The sequence below is a fragment of the Gopherus flavomarginatus genome, chromosome 12 (assembly GCF_025201925.1).
Source record: "Gopherus flavomarginatus isolate rGopFla2 chromosome 12, rGopFla2.mat.asm, whole genome shotgun sequence".
In the NCBI taxonomy this organism is placed as follows: Eukaryota; Metazoa; Chordata; order Testudines; family Testudinidae; genus Gopherus; species Gopherus flavomarginatus.
In genome coordinates, this window is record NC_066628.1 from 44,704,689 (window position 1) to 44,722,413 (window position 17,725).

The following is a 17,725-nucleotide window of genomic DNA, read 5'->3' on the forward strand; positions in this document are numbered from 1 at the left end:
ATGAAGAGAAGTTCAGCACAAACAGCCAAGTTCAGTAGGAAAACGGCTGTTTACATCACAGCTGCAGACTCTAGGGGATGAAAGAGTGAAGGAATAAACTGCCTCTAACCACTCTGAGCCTGACATTGATGACTCTGTTCAATCATTGATTCAGGCTTTTCTTGTTCTCTGACTTGCTGGAACAGTAGCTTGCTGAGAAAAAAAGAGGGCCAGAAGTGAGAAGCAGCAGCACTGATAATGAAAGCAGTTGTGTTTCCTAAATCGGGGAATATTTGATGTTGACTGATTCATAATAACCAAGTAGAAGAATAAAGGAATTCTCATAGGCATCCTGCTATAACCTATAAGGGGAAGATTCAATAGGATTAAGCTCTTAAAGATGGAAAACAGCTTTAGAATTCAGGAGAATTCTGAGTTCCCCAAAGATTTTGGAATTGTTACTAGGTAACCTGGGTCTTGTACCTGTAACTCATGTACAACTACAATTGCCATTCACTTTATGGTGAGTTTTAGTTGGGCAAGCGCAGCTCTTAGATCATTAGGGGTCTAACTAGCCAATTACAGCTGAATTTTCACATAATAAATTCAGAGGCAGTCTGGCAGTTGTCAGTTGGGATAAGTATTTGAGAATTCTGAAATAAAGCGGTTTGCTCATTAACTTGTATTAGGCCCCAGTGCTGCAATTGATAGCTACTGCTGCTTGCATGACTAATAGAGCCTATTAGCATGTTCATTAAAAGCATATCAATAAAATGCATCCAAAATTCAAGCAGTGGCATTCAGATAAGGGGAAAAAGAGAGATACCCCTCCCCTCAGATTCTTTGAAATTTTATCTGAAACAAAAATTCTGCTCCCTTGCTTAACTCTACTGTCTGCTTATCAAGGTAATCACTGTACTTCTTGATAACTTATTTTATGGATTAATTAGCAGCTGATTAAGTGAAGTTCATAACTGGTCTGTTCTCAAAACTAGTCAAAAGCAGTAGGTCAATAATAGGACATTTAACAACTATCACTCCGGTGCCCTGATACTTGTTATCTGAAGTATTATATTCTCCATTAATCACTTGCTATAGGAAAAATAGAGTCAATATGATAGATCATCAGTACAGGATTACTGTCTCCTGCTTTCTCTTCAATAACTGTTTTTCACAAACACTTCCACACTTAGATTCTATTCTCATTGAAGTCAGTGGCAGGTGGAGGACAATTCTTTTCTGATCTCTGCAGGTTGATCAAATTATGCCACTTAAGCATGCTATTTAATGACCCATATTATGTTAGCTTCCATACTTATAACTATGATCAAAAAATTTATCAGTGGTCCAATTTGATCATGATGTGGTCAAAAAGTTTTCCAGCTGGTTTTAAAATTGCAGACTCAGTATTTAAATATTGCTTGTACTGTGAAAATTGACTGCAGAAGTTTTTGAAATTAGCCTTAGTGTGTGATTGGACTGTATATGTGAACCAGCAAAAGATCTGCTTGAATTCTGCTTACATTAGCTTTTTGTTATTTTTTCCCCCTTCCCTCTATGTGGGTATCTGCAAATGTTTTGAGACTGATTTTCAGTGTATTTTGAACATGAGACTGATTTGCTTGGACCAGGACTGAGTCTTTCAGTATTGGTGACCAGGTTGATTATTTGTTTATTTTGAAGCTTCTGTCTTGTTCTCCACAATCTCAGCTTTCACTTTGAACAGGTCATGAGTATTTTTTCTGTGCTCCTTATTGGCTAACAGGTACAGCAGCCCTGCTCTAGAAGCCATTTTCACTTGGTTTCTCAGAGAGAGAGAGAGAGAGAGAGAGAGAGAGAGGTTGCTTTTCCATTAATTCTTTTTGATCCAGCTGGACAAATCCAGAAAAGAAAAATCTCCTCTGGATCTCTGCATTTTTTACTCTGGCAGACAAAGGCCTATTAAGCTTACACAATTACCCCTGCAGCTTGAGACAGTTTTTAATATTTAATATTTTTCCCTTACAAAATTCTCAAACTTGAGTGTTGTGGGTGCTCAGTCACTTTTCATCTAGGTGTCTAAAAATGTCTTTAGTCCTTAACCCTTGACACCTAATTATGAAAATGTGGGCAAATACCTTTAAGCGGACCACCTAAATTGGACATGATAATGTAGGCAATGGGTAACTATTGTTCAACATAACCTCATAACACTTTCTGTGTTTTCCATTCCTGTTTTAATGCACCCAAGCTTCTACAAGGGGCTTTCTTCACTTTTCTTGGAAGACATTTTGTAGTAGTTCCATTGAGAAGTTTTGTTGATATGTGCCTGAAATGTTCTTTGCTTAATTTTGTCCCAATATTCCAAGCTGTGTCTCCTGGCATCACCCACAACAATTACTCCCTCCTCCCCACAGACAGTTGTTTCCACTCTTAAGTTATTTTTAAACCAAATTTTACATTTACAAGCCTTTTAATCTTTCTTCATAAGTCAATCTCTCCAGCCCCTTGATCACTTTTTACTGGTCGTCTTTGAAGTCTCCAGTTGGTGAATATCTCTTGTATGGAGGTTTACAGAACTGAAATCCACGTCCTACCTGTGGTTCTTACCAGAGTTGCGCAAAGAGGGACCGACCATAACGTCTCTGATTCAGATTTACTGTCTGACTAATAATAATACCTAGCTTTTATATACTGTGTTACTCTTTTGGGGGTGCCTTATAGCATTGCATTTCAAATTAATACATAATTTGCGGTCTGCTATCACTCCTTAGGCACTTTCAACATTCCCAACTGTTTCCCACCCATTAGTATCTTTGCTTTGTGTTATCGTTCCCCAGAGGCAGTCACTTGTGTGTACACAGGTCTTGGTGATTTACTGCAGTTGTTTTCTCCAGTTGGCTCCATAACATCTTCCTTAGTCAACTGCTATTAGGAACATGGTTTAGATTTTTGCATGGAAAAGGGATTCTTTTTCTCTATAACAAAGACTGATCCAAAAGCTCACATTTAATTTAGCCATTACATGCACATCACCATTAGCTGTTCTCTTGGTAGTTTTCTCCACTATTAAAATTATCTACTTCTAACAGGTGAAAAGTTGATGAAAAGTTTTCAGAGTGTAAAACAGAGCGTAGGTAATGGATGCCAATGCCACATTTCATGATGTATGTCAACTTCCTTACACAATTTAGGGAAAAGTTCTGCTCCCAAATCCGCAGTGCAAGATGAGCCTCAGCTGGTGTAAATTGTCACAGGCCCATTGAAGTTACTGGACCTGTGACAATATACAGCAATGAACTATCTGCCTTCAGATCACTATTGTTGATTCTGCCCTCATTCCAAGTGTGGACTACCACTAATGGCCATAGGGATATTGTGCATGATACAAATGCAGAACATACATAAAAACTAGGCAACCTGGTGAGTAGAGTTTTGAGTAAATTTTAACTGTCTACCTTACCTACCTCCTGCATGTTCTCAGCTCTGAGCCTCCTCCCAACTGTCCCTGGATTTCTTCTTTTCCAGTTTCATCACATTAATCTCTTGCTCATTTGAAAAATGTTGCATAAGCATTTTAAATGCTGGACTGTCAATATAGAAGGAATGGTGTAAAAGGGCATGCTTGCCCTGTAGTGCCTGCTGATGGGTAGTATGGCGGCTCTACTGAGGCCTGCCTCAGTTTCCCCTTAATTCAGACTTCCTTAAAGAGTCCACACAGGCCAGATATTCAAAATATTCCCCCTTCTGGGGTCCAATTTATTAAGTCCTGTACACAATCTTTCAAAATAGACTCAGACCAACACTCTTCACCCCAGTTTCAGCTGGACCCTGCCACTCTTCCCTGAGGGTCCCATCCTCTCTTTTAAAGTTCCTTTCTTTTGCCCCAGTCCCAAGCTGGGCACAACCCCTACTCCCTGAGGGTCTGTCTTCCCATCCTCCAGTGCCTCTTGCTTGGAGTTTAGCCTTCTCCACATGCCTCCTCACTGACTCAGGGCCCTGCAAGAGCCATCCTACTCCCTGCACTGTCTGCAGGCATCGTCTTACAACCTGCAGCTGTTTCCCCCTTTATAAGGCTCAGGTGCTTTCCCTTAAGCCCTGTTGGGCACTAGTTAGTTAGTCCAGGTGCAGTGGACCCCACTCCCTCTTAAAGTGACTGTGACAGATGGGTTATCCTTGATCATTGCTCTGAGGGTCAATCTAACTCAGGGCAGGATCTTCTCAGTTACAGGACCCTATGTCTAGAATTTCCTCCTTGAGGACATCCACCAATATTTCTCTCTCCAAGACTCAACTAAAGGTTTTTCTATGCAGGTTAGTACCTCTGTGACCATTTCGGTCTCTCTTTATGTGCCTGTTCTTTTGCCCAGCTCTGTTTGAGGGAATGGTTGGTTTTTCTGGGCATTGGGCCCAGTTTTTGTTTAATTTTGACTACAGATGATACAGTTTCCCAGATCCTATACCCAGAGACAAGCACTTTATAACTGTTAAAAAATAAAACAAAATCTGTCTCTTGTCTCCAGGTAAGAACCAGGACTTTCAAAACCCTGTCTTTTTATAGAAACTTCTTTTCTGTCATTACCAAGTTATCAAAATAAGTTAAATAATTTATAAGCGCTCCATAAAACACTTTAAATTAGCTTCAATGTTCTTGAACAATTACATAAAATAAAGTTCCAGTATCGAACCTGCTCAGCATTGGTGTGGCAGTAAAGGCGCCAGCTTTGGATTCTACCTCTGGATTTTACGAAGTGATCTTATTTTCAGAATTAAAGAAATAAAGAGTATGGAAAACTTACTGTGTATTCTGGTCCCAGTTTGTCCATTGGTAAGAGAAGGCAAGAGAGAAAAAAAAGTAGAATAAAATAATGATGCAAATTATTTTCGCTAAGTGCAAGATATATTAATAATCAAAATCATTGGTTGAATAAAGTACTGACTTAGACTTCACTGTGCAATCCCTCTGGAGTCTATAGGACAGCATGGGATACAAGTCAGCATGATATTTAATATACAGTATCTAAAGATCTAATGCAGAAATTTAAAAAGGGAGAAGGTAACATAGGGTAATGTTTGTTTTTACCCATCTATAGTTTCTGCATGTTACCCATATTTCTTGGTAATACCAACTGATAGGAAATAAAAATACATGGTGGTTAAACAGGAATTGTTCAAATATTTTAACGTCTGTCTCTAGGTATGTGGCATGCAGCCTTCAAGGACACGCAAGACTAGCCACAATAAACTTCTAATGTTTTCAGTTTGCTTTGAGTAGTTACCTGTAATTGTATATGGGTAATAATTCCAAGCCTTCTCTGTGATGTAAAATATTTTGGGAACAACTGCTCTGGCCCAGCTAGGTAGTTTGCTGCAAAGAAAGGAAATCCCAAATTAGAATATTTATTGACTTGCGAAAACTGTAAGATACTTTCTGATCATGCTCACAATTTGACAAGTACTAAGCAGGACCTACTAACACTAAGGGCTTGTTTATATTACCTGCTGGATTGGCAGGCAGCAATCGGTCCAGCGGGCGTCAATAGGCACAATAAATTGTCCGCTGAAGGCTCTCTTGTCCACTCTGGTACTCCACCAGAACAAGGAGCGCAAGCTGAGTCGATAGGAGAGTGTCAGCTGTCGACTTACCACAGTGAAGACACCGTGGTAAGTACATCTAAGTACGTCAACTTCAGCTATGCTATTCACGTAGCTGAAGTTGTGTATCTTAGATCGACCCCACACAGTAGTGTAGACAAGCCGTAAGTCCTCACACAGTAATGTCTGTAAGTTATGTGTCCCTTTAAATCTGCATTGAAATCTCACGTTAGCCAACTCCTGACCATTGGCCATTGCCCTGCCACACATGTATTCATTCTTTTAGGGAGAATAACTTCCTTTTACACTTCTCTAGCTAAAGAGAAGATTCAAAGTATGGGTTTGTGAATTCACAGCCTTGGTCATGTAACGAATCAGCACAGGTAATGAGATGCAGAGTGTACTTTACACTATAGTTTTCTTAGCATAAGGAGACAGCCTTTATCAGTAGTGAGCAAGTATAGTAAACTGGCCTAGTCATTCTTATTTTGTTACTTCTGCCTAAGGAGTTTCTTCCTCCATATTCTCTACTGATGCATAAATACTTGTACTCTATTAACTCCAAATACAGATTGTGAGACAGGATTTTCTGTGTGCTAATAATACTACGTAGCAATTATAAAGAGTTTTATATTCAAATTAACTATCCCTCACTAACACCCTTCTGAAGTTGGTGGGTATGTATTATTATGTCCATTTTGCAAATGGGGAAACTGAGCCAGAATGATGAAGAGCCAGAGTTAGAATGAAGGACCTTTGAGTTCTAGCCCAGGGTTCAGTCTGCCAGGCAATTTACCAATACACTGGCTACAATCGTAGTAGACTAAGAAAACCATTAGATAATTGGGGTGGAGGGGGAATGATTCTTTTGTGGTCAAGAAAAAAACCCTGCAACCATGCAAAAATACCTCTGACACAGTGAAACCCAGCTGGAGTGATGACTTCTACGGAGTTGTACCAGGTAAAAGCTAGTGCAGCATTCAGTCGCTATTATCTGTATTATTGCAATGCTTAAGAGCTCACTAGGTGCTGTACAATCACTGAACAAAAAGACAGTCCCTGCCCAAAAAAGCTTACAACTGAGTAATTTCTTTTGAACACTCACATGGTAAGACAACAACCATGATTAGGCACTGTCCCTGGCAGGCTGGAGTAAATTTTTGTACTAGCATCTCCAATTTGTGGAGCTCAGAGAACCCTGAGTTATTATGGAGTTGACAAACCTTGGTTTTAAAGGGAAGGAGAGTTTATATACATTTGCTGCTCAAGTATTCCCTGGGTGACATCAGCTTTAGCCACCAGAACTGGTGGTGACAATGATGGGGCACTGGCCACCAGGAGAGAGGCAGAAGTTTGGAGATGACAAATAGAAATACTCTTCAGGGCTCCATTTAAAATAGTTTTGATCAGACCAGGGGCATGACAAAGATCATGTGGTCTTAGATGGAGTCTGAACTGAACCACAGCAAGTAGCTTCTGAACTCAATTATCCAAACATAAGGGGGAAATCAGTTAAGTTCAACTGTTTGTGAGCTGGCTAATTGAGGGAATTTTCAATACCACTGCCGCATGTCAGGGATATCAGAGGGTTTTGGATAATTAAAGATTGTTTGATCAAGATTTTGCTTGATATAAATCTTTGCATTTGTGTGGAAGCCAAAACGCAGAAGTTACCACACCTAAAACCACAAGTTTTCATGTAAACCAGAAGTTAAGTGCATTGACTTTTTCGCCTTCTCAATGACATTGTCCAAAGGTTTGTTTTTGCTTACCCATGCTTTTCTTGTACAAAGCCCTAAGCATTGGTTCTTGAGAACAAATTACATTACAAAATTCATGCCGCACGTGGGTGGGAAAAATTAGAGGGAACACTGGATGCTATCGGTCTCTACCAGAAACAGGACCACATCTGTTTGTTTGAACTTGATTGCCAGATCTCTGGAAAGTGTCTGGAACCCGAGCCGGAATATCAGGGAGGAAAAAACTCCGGGGAGAGGCCCTTTGGTTGGATTTTATAACTTTCTCACAAAATCTGCATTGTATTTGTTTAGACTTTGCCACTAGGCCACCAGACTGAGGTGAGTCTGGGCTCTCCAGAGAATGAAAGTAAAGGAAAGTCTTTTTTTTAAAAGGAGCTCCACAGCTACAGGCTTGAGTGAACCTTAGTCTGCTGCAGTCAGGGTATTTGTGTATCAGAATACGTTGTTTAAAAGTGTCCAGTCATGGCTTGAAACCTACATTCCTTGCTCAAGCAAAGCACCTGTTGCTCCCAGCAAGAGAAAAGACTACAAGAACAGGATCTTTAACTGGTTTTCTGCCTCATTTTGACACTCACAGATGTAACTTATAAACAAATCCTCAACTAAGTGCCACTTCATCTCCATTTCATTTCAGAAGCGGTGGTGCAAGTCGAGTGACATTTCTCTGAAATCCACTTGGAAGAAAACATGGGCCTTGTTGTTGGCTCAGGGAACTTGGTTATGGGATTCTAAATGCAAATGTACTTTCCATTTGTTCTGATATCTGGAATATGTCAGTATGGTAAAAGCTACTTCTTCTGCCACAGGCTTGGCCTTCTCCACAGTTTGCTTTATACAATGGAAAACTAAGCGTGACACACTACCACTGCTCTTATGAATGCCTCATTTTATTGCTGACTCAACTCCCACTGAAGTCAATGGCAAAATGTCCATTGATTTCAATGGAAAGTTGAATTGGGTGCTTTGGATTTGGCTGCCTAGAGTGCAGCTATAAGTTATCCTGCTTAGATTTTAATTTTAGTTCTTCAGCAGAAAACCAGAGCTCTTTTTTCCTGGAACTTCTACAACCAGTGAATTTGTTCTTTGAAAAATTAGCTGCTACATCAAATGCTAAATTTGATACTTGACAGTTATAAAATCATAGAATCATAGGACTGGAAGGGACCTTGAGAGTCATCTAGTCCAGTCCCCTGCACTCATGGCAGGACTAAGTATTATCTAGACCATTTCTGACAGGTGTTTGTCTGACCTGCTCTTACACTATCCAATGATGGAGATTCCACAACCTCCCTAGGCAATTTATTCCAGTGCTTACTCACCCTGACAGTTAGGAAGTTTTTCCTAATGTCCAACCTTAACCTCCCTTGCTGCAATTTGAGCCCATTGCTTCTTGTCCTGTCCTCAGAGGTTACGGAGAACAATTTTTCCCCTCCTCCTTGTAACAACCTTTTATGTATTTATCAGGGAACTAATTTAGCAGAAGGTTTTCCTTTACTTTCCATAAAAATTCTGCTCAAATAAGTTGGACTCATTTTAGGCAACAGAGATAAAGGAACATGATATGTTTCTATAGCATTCTTTTGTATTTTCAATTCAATTAGCCTAAGCACTATATTTTGACCTTTTATTTCTTGTATTTCCCAAAACTCTGGCATTTTGCAATTATTTGATCATGATCACTTGTACCTTTAAAATTCTAGTGGGTCAGATTGATTAATCTTTTGATCTGAAGTTGTGAGATTTTAAAAAATACAGTGGGCTTGTAGTGGGGTCAGCAGCCCATGCACCTCTTCAAGGCCAGAGGCACCTCTGCAGAGACCTACTAACAATGTCTCCCTCACAGGGCTCCCTCACAAACCCCACCCTGGCTTTTCTTGTCCATTCACCACCCTTTCTCAGGGCTCTGAGTTTATTCACATAAATAAAACTCAAGGTCCCAAAACACAGGCCATTGGTTTTAACCTCTTGTCAGGTCACTGGCAGGCTTTTCCTGCCTGTAGTCTCAATAGGGAAACCCCATGCCCCAGATCTTTCTGCTGGAACCTGCTCCCTGTCAGCAGTCTCCAATTCACCCTGCTCCCAGATCTTCCTGGTTGGGGCCCTTCCTGCTTGGGCAGTCTCATACCCAAGGCCTACCTGGCTAGAGCCTCAGGCTTCCAGTTCTGGCTTCCAAACCCCTCGATATCGGAGTCTTCCCTGGAGAAGGTCTTACTTCCTGCTGTTTTCCGCATTTCCCTCTTCCCTGCTGCCCTTTATACAGAATTACCTGATCCAACCCAGGCGTGCCTCTTTAGAAATCAGGGATGGCTAGCTCCAATCCCTCCAGCCCATCAGGGGAAAGCCACCTTGTTACAATGCTGTTTATAGTTGTAGTTCTATTTAAATTCAATATGTTTGACTCAAAACACTTATGTTATGGCCCTAGCTGAGCTCCCCTTTGTGGATGCTCACCAGGCTGCTATTCTGGACCCAAACTTTTGGCTCTCATGAGTTTTAAAGCTTATTGAGTCTGACCAGTGTTCAGCCACTCCCTATGTCTGGCTTTTCAGGCACACTACTAGGATACAGACTGCAACGCTGGTACCCACTCCTGAGTCATGGGGCCCCATAGCCCCACTGACCTGCACCTCAAGACCACTGTGGACTTTCCCAGTCTCTGCAGTAGCTCGTGCCTATCCCCTCCAGAGCTCCACCCTTGTGAGGACTCTAGTTTACTGTTCCACCTTTCAGGGAGTTGGTGACACAGACTTTGCCAAGGCACTTTACATCACATACAAGTTAATCACAGACTAAGCATAAGAGATATACAGATCTACGGAAAACCAACCAACCAACACCCCACCACAGTTCTTGACACCTCCTAAGGGCCCTTTGGCTCTTAGTCAGTGTCTTCCAGGGAGGCGGGCAGTGGCGGCTCTATGTATTTTGCCACCCCAAGCACGGCAGTCAGGTAGCTTTCAGCAACATGCCTGCGGGAGGTCCGCCGGTCCTGTGCCTTTGGCGTACCCACCGCCAAATTGCCACCGAAGCCGCGGGACCAGCGGACCTCCCGCAGGCATGCTGCTGAAGGCAGCCTGACTGCCGCCCTCACAGTGACCGGCAGGCCGCCCCCTGCACCTTGCTACCCCAGGCACGCGCTTGCTGCGTTGGTGCCTGGAGCCGCCACTGGAGGTGGAGATTCTTCTGCATCTGCTCCTGCCCCCTCCTGTTGTCAGCCAATGGATGGCTGGTGAGAGAGAGCCAGCTCAGAGCAGAATTTGTTCTTTTATAAAATTCTAGTCCCCTCTGTCAGGTGACCCCCTGAGTGGCTTCAAGTCCCTTGTCTGGTGATTGGTTGCTTGAAGTCCGGACTGGGTAAGACTGGTTCCTGTGGACTGCAGCACGGTCGTTGTTTTAGGGTGCTTCCATTTGAATGGAAGACCATCCAGGCAGACGACCCTTGTTTGCTCTCCATTGTTAGCCCTCTGCTAGATACAAGGATTTTCCTTGATACCACCTGGATGTTTCAGCTCCAAATGGAGGCTGAAGTTGCCAAAGTGAAGACTCAGCAGCACAGATTAACAATCAAAATGGAGTTCACAAACCAGAATGGAGTTTACAGATTGACAGACATGTACTATTCCATCAGAACACAATATTATCAGAACTCGGTGAAGGCTTCTGTTGCCCTAAAATGTATTATTGCCTCTCCTGTTGCTGATAACTTACAACACAGCAATCAAATGACTTATCCAGGAATGGCGGACGTGTGAAATAGTCAGGTGAAACTAGACTACTTTCCAGTGTAGCAACAAATTTGAGTTTTAGACTAGCTCCATTGCAAAATTGATTAGAGTTCTCGAATATTTAGAGAAAACCTGCATTTAGTTTAGAATACCGAGATCTCTTTTAAGCTGAAGCCACCTCAAAATCACAGTCGTGCTTGGTAACTTGTGCTATGAAAACAGGTGAAAGTCATCAGTTTTTACTGAGTTTGAAACCCAAAAATTTAAAAGCAAAACTTGCAAGGTACATTGAAACCCCAGAAATGTTACCAAGTGCTGAGTCTGTGTTGATTTAGTTCTCAAAGAACACAGGAAAGCTCCAGCTGGAAAACAATGGGTCAAATTTAGCAGATTTACACCTTTTGCAAGCCCATTGATTTGATGACAACACTACATCTAGAATGGTAAACTAAACCAGACGTGCTGGGTGGTTAGGTAGGAGCAGCTCAAACATTTAGAATGCCAACAGAGGGTGAAATCCTTGCCCCCTTAAATTTAATGGGCATTTTTCTGTCGTCTTCAATGGGGCTATGATTTCACCCTAAAAGTGAGGTCCAGGAGATATAATAAGGGCTGGAAGCGGGGGACTGGGAGAAGGCGAGGGAGCAGTGAGTGGGTTCAGCAGTTAGGAAAGGATTTAAGACTGGCTGAATCTGCTAACATTTTCCTATGTGGCAGCCATCTTGGACACAGATCCATATATTTCTGAAGTTTTTTGGCCTAAGTAAACTTTATATTCAGTGTTCTGACAATGTCACAACTTACTGAATGCTGAATTACTGAACAGACAACTACTGGGCAAAAGAAAAAAGATCCTTTTATTGCTATTGTACGTAAATTGTTTTTCATCCAAAGCTTCTAATCTAGATTAATGTCAGGTACTTGATAAAAAGCCAGGCCAAGTCAATGTGACTTTGGAATTGTTTACGCTTGAAGATATAGGGTAAAATCCTGACCCTGTTAAAGTCAATGGGAGGTTTGCCTTTGCTCCAGCCCAGGGAGCCAGGATTTCACCCATAAAATCTAAGAGATGACATTTCTGAGCAATATATAAATTTGCTGCAGTCCTGTATCTGTGACTCACAGTACTGATGACATGTCCACAGAGCACTGTCTTTCATGAATGTAATTCATACACTGGTATTTATGGCAAGGCTTTTTTTCCCTATTATAATGGAAACTGCAAACTAAAGTACTTATGGACAACAGAAGTAGAGCAGTCACAGCAACAGATCTGCACTCGCCATCAGGCAGCATTCTAGTAAGACACTGACTCTCTCGAGCACTTTCCAATAGTCAAGAAAGATATTGGAATCATTTTGTTGCAATGGATCAGATACGGTACTTTTTTGACAGAAAAAGATATCTCAGAGAGAATGATCTTTCACCTCCCCACAAAAATATGGATCTCACGGGGGAAAAGTGAAGGAGACAGACTGGAAAACTACCCTGAAATCTCTAGAGTCTGCATGAAAGTGCCGTGATCTGTCCTTGCCATTTCTCCTTCCTAGATGGAAGTAAACATCTCACATTCTTTCTCTGAATGGAATGGAGATAAAACTAACCACAAAGGCATGTGAATTTATTTGATATGAATCCTCAGGACAGTTTTTGAAAATGTGTTGTGTCTGTGCACAGCATTTTGAACACGTGTGCATGCCAAGCACGTTTGTACCAGCACTGCTCTGCTATTCAGTGACAAATATTAAGCTTCTAAAGTGGTGAATAAGGCCCGCAGCAGACTTTTTACACAAGAACAATTATTTGTAGGCATGGACTATTGCTGGTCATTCTGTTGTTAGGCTGGGGAAAGGTCAGATCTGTCAGGATTCCAGAACAACATGCAATGGTGTAATTGCCACAATATTGCTATATCTGCTTCTAAGGATCACAGTGCAGAGAAGCTCAATAAAAAAAAATGGGCCTAAGGGAACACAGAAGAATTAGAAAAGCAGCAACATTCAATTAGATCAGTAATAATAAAAAACTGCAGCAGATTAAAGAATATATTTCATACAACAGAAATATAGAGGTTTTTAAATTAATACTGGCCTTTAAGTCAGTGTGGAAGCACTGACCCCTAACACTTTAATTTCAGTTGCAGAAAAGACATTTTCTGCTTTAGGAAATGATGGGCCTGTCGGGAAACAAAAGCAATTTTTCTCATCATGTCTTTAAGCCTGTCACTTTGCTGCAGAAGGTCACGGACGTACAATTCTAGTGGTCATTCATAATGTCAACTCCCTTTGCTGAGACAAATCTTTTGTTACCAAAATGGGTCACTAGCCTTGTGCAGTTCTTATGAAGTAATGCTCAATCTTGCTGCATCAGCACCCCAAGGGCTCACTGCTACCCTAAGCAATTCTCTGCTAAGTGTGGGGCTAGAGTGACTTTCTGCATGCTACTGATGTTAAACAGAGGAGACATGATTAACCTCTGTGCCATTTCAGGCAGGATTAATTTTAATGCACCTATTTGATTTTAGCTGAAGATGCTGATTTGAGGTGTTAGAAAAAAAATCTACCTTTGATCTAGGCTTTGAAAAGAAAATAACTTTGTTTTAAAGAAGAACTTCAGTGTGTTACATTTTTTTGCACTTCTATAGCACTTGCCGTCAGAGGCTCTCACAGCACATTACAAACATTAATGAATTAATCTTCAAACACCTCTGTGCAGGAGAGAAGAATGGAAGCACACAGCGATTAAGGGCATCCACAACCTTAATTAAAGTCAATGGGAGTTATTGGTGCTCTGCGCCTTGGGAAATCAGACTCTCCTGGACTTTCACAAGATCACACAGCAAGCATGGCATAGAGTGAGGAACAGAACCCAGATCTAGTGACTCCCAGTCCATCTGGCACACTACGTTTCTTTTAAACAGATCCCCTTTTTGTTTTACCTATTTTGAAAAATGGGGAAGCGTGAAAGAAAATAGAGAACTGTGCTGATTTTCAACACAACCCTGCCTTCCGGCCATAATTCTTTGCCATGGAAAATGTGCTCTTCCAAATGTGCTCTTCCACTGTGTCCCTTTCCTTGAAGCTTCCAGTAACTGTAATCAATAGAACACATTACATTTGAAACACAAAGGCTATTTCCTGAGAAAGATGTTAGGCCCTGCAAATCTTCAACACTGTGCATGACTGGAGGTTACAGCAGCATGCTGTCCAAGGAAACAGCTGCATAGCACTTGCCTGTTGAGATAGACCCGTTTTTCTGTTAGTTGACCATTGCCATGATTTGGATCTTCATAGGGTTCATTCTGCACGACTTCCACGCCCTCCCCTCGATCACTCTGCTCGTGGCTATGCTTACTGATCATGTACAGCTGTCCAATTCTGTACTGCAAAACAAAAACAGGAGCAAATGTATTAGCCATATACAACGCATGAATATCCAGAAGCCAAATGTCAAAGGGTTATACAGAAAAAATTACAATTTAAAGGTAGTGAGGGGAGAGGGAATCACTGCATTGAGAACTGTTAGAATGATCATAATAAACACTATTACTAATAAATAAATTACTAAATAATAGTGATACATCCATAGTGTCTTCTACCCGGGGAAGATAGTACTTTACTCAAAGTACTTTACCAAGAACAGTCACATGGCACATGATCATTGTGACATAGGTAAATTACATCTTGGGAACCTTAAAAATGTAAATGGGTTTAAACCATAGGTGATATGGATCAGAATAAAGACCTCAGTGTTCTTGAAAGATGGAAGTTTCTGGAGGTGCAAGGAGTCATGAAGAAGTTCGTGAAGGAGACTTGGTCTTTGAAAGCCCTTGGCATACCTCTTTAAGGATCTGTAGCTATAGAGCCAGGTCCTCAGCTGGTGTAATTCAAGGTAGCTCCACTGAAGTTAAATGAGTTCACTTAGAATCATAGAATCATAGATTATTAGGGTTGGAAGGGACCTCAGAAGGTCATCTCTAGTCCTATGCCGAGGAGACACCCACGTTTTTTGCTTATAAGTGGAGAGATATGCAAGGCACTCTTTTTAAACAGGACTAGACAGCTATGATTGTAGAGGTGCCAGAAATGGCAGCCTGGTAAAAAATTATATGGACACACACATATACCTGGCAGGAAGACGATAACGTAGCCATGATCAATTGTGACCATAAGATATCGAACGGCCTCATGATGGTCTGTGTGAAGCAAGCTGGTGGTTTCTGCTCAGCTTCTAGTGGATAAATGTCCACATCACAATATCGCCACCACAGCTGACACCCTTATTAGACTCTTCAGAGAAGCCAAGAACTAAATGGGTCCTGATGACTGGCCTCCACTCTTTCTGCTAGAGGTCCTTGAAGGTCACTCTGGACAGTCAGTTTGGGGAAGCCTGCACTGCCACCCTGCCTCTGGTCTATGAATGAATCAAGGACTTTATTATTCAAGTTTGTCAATCCAGCACTTTCTACCAGCTCCAGAAATTCACTAAAGTAGGTTAAGAACTCACTGATTTTTTGAATGAAAAGATATTTTTTATTATCAACCTCTAAACTGGTATTTTCTGAACAAGTTTCATGATTCTGCTCTGAGTTTTAAAAAAAAGTCTTGCACAACTGACAGATTCATTCTTATTTCACTGAGTTTTATAATTTGTTTTTATTTAGTTTTCCCCATATTTTTCTGTCTCTGTATTTGTACATTTTGGAGCATAAGAGAACAGTTAAGAACCAACAGCTCTCCCTTGATTTTATTGTTTAAAGGATTTTTTTTAACTTGGTTAAGTCTTTCTTTAGGATAGCTGTGATGGGAGGACTAATCCCCAATAAGAAACACATCAGATGTCTGACAAAGAATTCCGATGTATTGTGAAAGACAGATTTTTAAATGATGTTTGTGCCAGATTGTTGATACACTAATTGAAGTGCTTTCATTACTAACAATTAAGTGCTACAGTATGTGTCTGATATACTCAAGTGCTAAATAGCAGGGTAGTGTTTAGTACTTGTGTACAAACTATTCTATTATTATTTCAAACAGTGCCTACCATGGTCCACTGAGATATCGGTTTCTGAGACACTATGCACAATAGAAATTACATTACTGTGCAGTACTAGAGATATTAACTCTGTTCCCCTGGACTACTTTCTGTCATGGAGAACTGCAAATTAAAGGTCTGCTCCTGCTCCTATGGGAATCAGTGGGAGTTCTGCCTTTTATTTTCAACAGGAGCAGAACTGGGTCCTGAGAACAATTTAAAACAGCAGCCAAAAGAGAGGAGGAAGGAAGATGCTAATATTGCAGTTCTGGGGGGAGCCTTGATGGAGGCTTTCCAAGTACAAGCTGTACTAAATTTAAAATGTATGGATTCAGAAACGTCTGGCAGAGTCAGGTGTATGTGCAATAATTCCCTAAGTGAAGATAGGATTTAGTGCCTCCTTTATTCTGTATCATCATTCTTTGCTGCCTCTCTTGCACCTGTCAACCCAGGTCAGCAATCCTCCTATCTTCCTGTTTTTGGAAAGGATGGAACTTGCCCCCACCTATAGAATTTCATCCTTCCCAAACTCAATCCCAGTGGTCCGTGGTCCCAGTGTCGCTCGATACCAGAGTGCTTTAAAACAGTGTTTCCCTAACAGTGGGTCCCAACCCACCAATGGGTTCTAGATGGGTAATCACATCGGGGGCCAGACTAACCTATCACTGGACCCTGATGGAGGGTGGCTGGGCCAAACCTGAGTGGTGAAGCAATCCTGGGTACCAGGTTGCAATGCTTGGGGCGGGGAGTGGACCCAGCCCCATGGGACAGGAGCCACTGCTGTGGCGTGAGTATAGGATGGGCTTATTCTTCAACCCCCTCCTCACCTCCAAGCCTCCCCTCTGCACTGGGCTGGGATTAGGGTGGAGGCCAGGGCAGAAGGTGAATATATGTAATGGGGAGATCTCAAAAAAAGACAAATTGCAGTTGGTAGGCCACCTTATTTTAAAAAATGGGCACCACTGCTTTAAAGGAGCTGCTGTGGCAATGACAGCAAAGGATTCTGCAGTATATGACTGGGCAGAAACAGGGAGACCCTTTAGGAAGGATGAGACGTGGTTTGTCACCAGGAGAGAACAGTTTATTATAATAAAAATATGAAGCTTTCATATAATATTTTATCAGTTTAGGACTGTCCCATTGCAGAATAACCTTGTTATTCCCAGTGTCCCCTTACAAGTAGCACACCAAGCTTCTGCCTACTTAGCCTATGTTTAAGGCCTTCTTGAAGAAAAGGGATAAAGGTGCTTAGCCGTGATGCAGAGGAAGTAAGAAGACCAGCTTCTTGCCTGTGTGGCCTCTTACAGGCTGCTCAAGTCCACAGGGAGCCAATCCCAGTTCCCATTATCTCACTGAAGTGCCCCTTGTAAAGGGGGGCCAATCCACTAGGTCAAGTGGGTGGTCCCAGGGTTTAGCCCCTGTCCTACCAAGCCCCCAGCCCTGCAAACATGTCCTGGTTGGAATGGTAGAGGTGTCTTTCTTTGGCAAAATTTTCAGGTGGGTTTAGTGCTGGTGAAAGGAGCCAGATTTACAGGCCTGGTGGTTGAAGTCTTTGGTTTATTCCCAGAACAATCCTGGGCAGAGGCAGCAGCAGTGCAAACTTCTTCACACTACCCTGGCACTGTACCTTAAACCTGACCTGTGAGGACTACT

General features: G+C 41.7%; 1 protein-coding gene across 1 annotated transcript in view; it reads right to left on the reverse strand.

Annotated features, from left to right (window-relative positions):
* PITPNC1 (phosphatidylinositol transfer protein cytoplasmic 1) overlaps positions 1 to 17,725 on the reverse strand; it is a 194,348-nt gene that overhangs the window by 77,028 nt on the left and 99,595 nt on the right. Inside the window, exons 3-5 of the mRNA XM_050920709.1 lie at positions 14,272 to 14,420; positions 5,238 to 5,326; positions 4,758 to 4,765 (exon numbers count right to left, since the gene is read on the reverse strand). Coding sequence (XP_050776666.1) covers positions 4,758 to 4,765; positions 5,238 to 5,326; positions 14,272 to 14,420 — 246 coding nt within the window. The remainder of the gene's footprint in view (positions 1 to 4,757; positions 4,766 to 5,237; positions 5,327 to 14,271; positions 14,421 to 17,725) is intronic.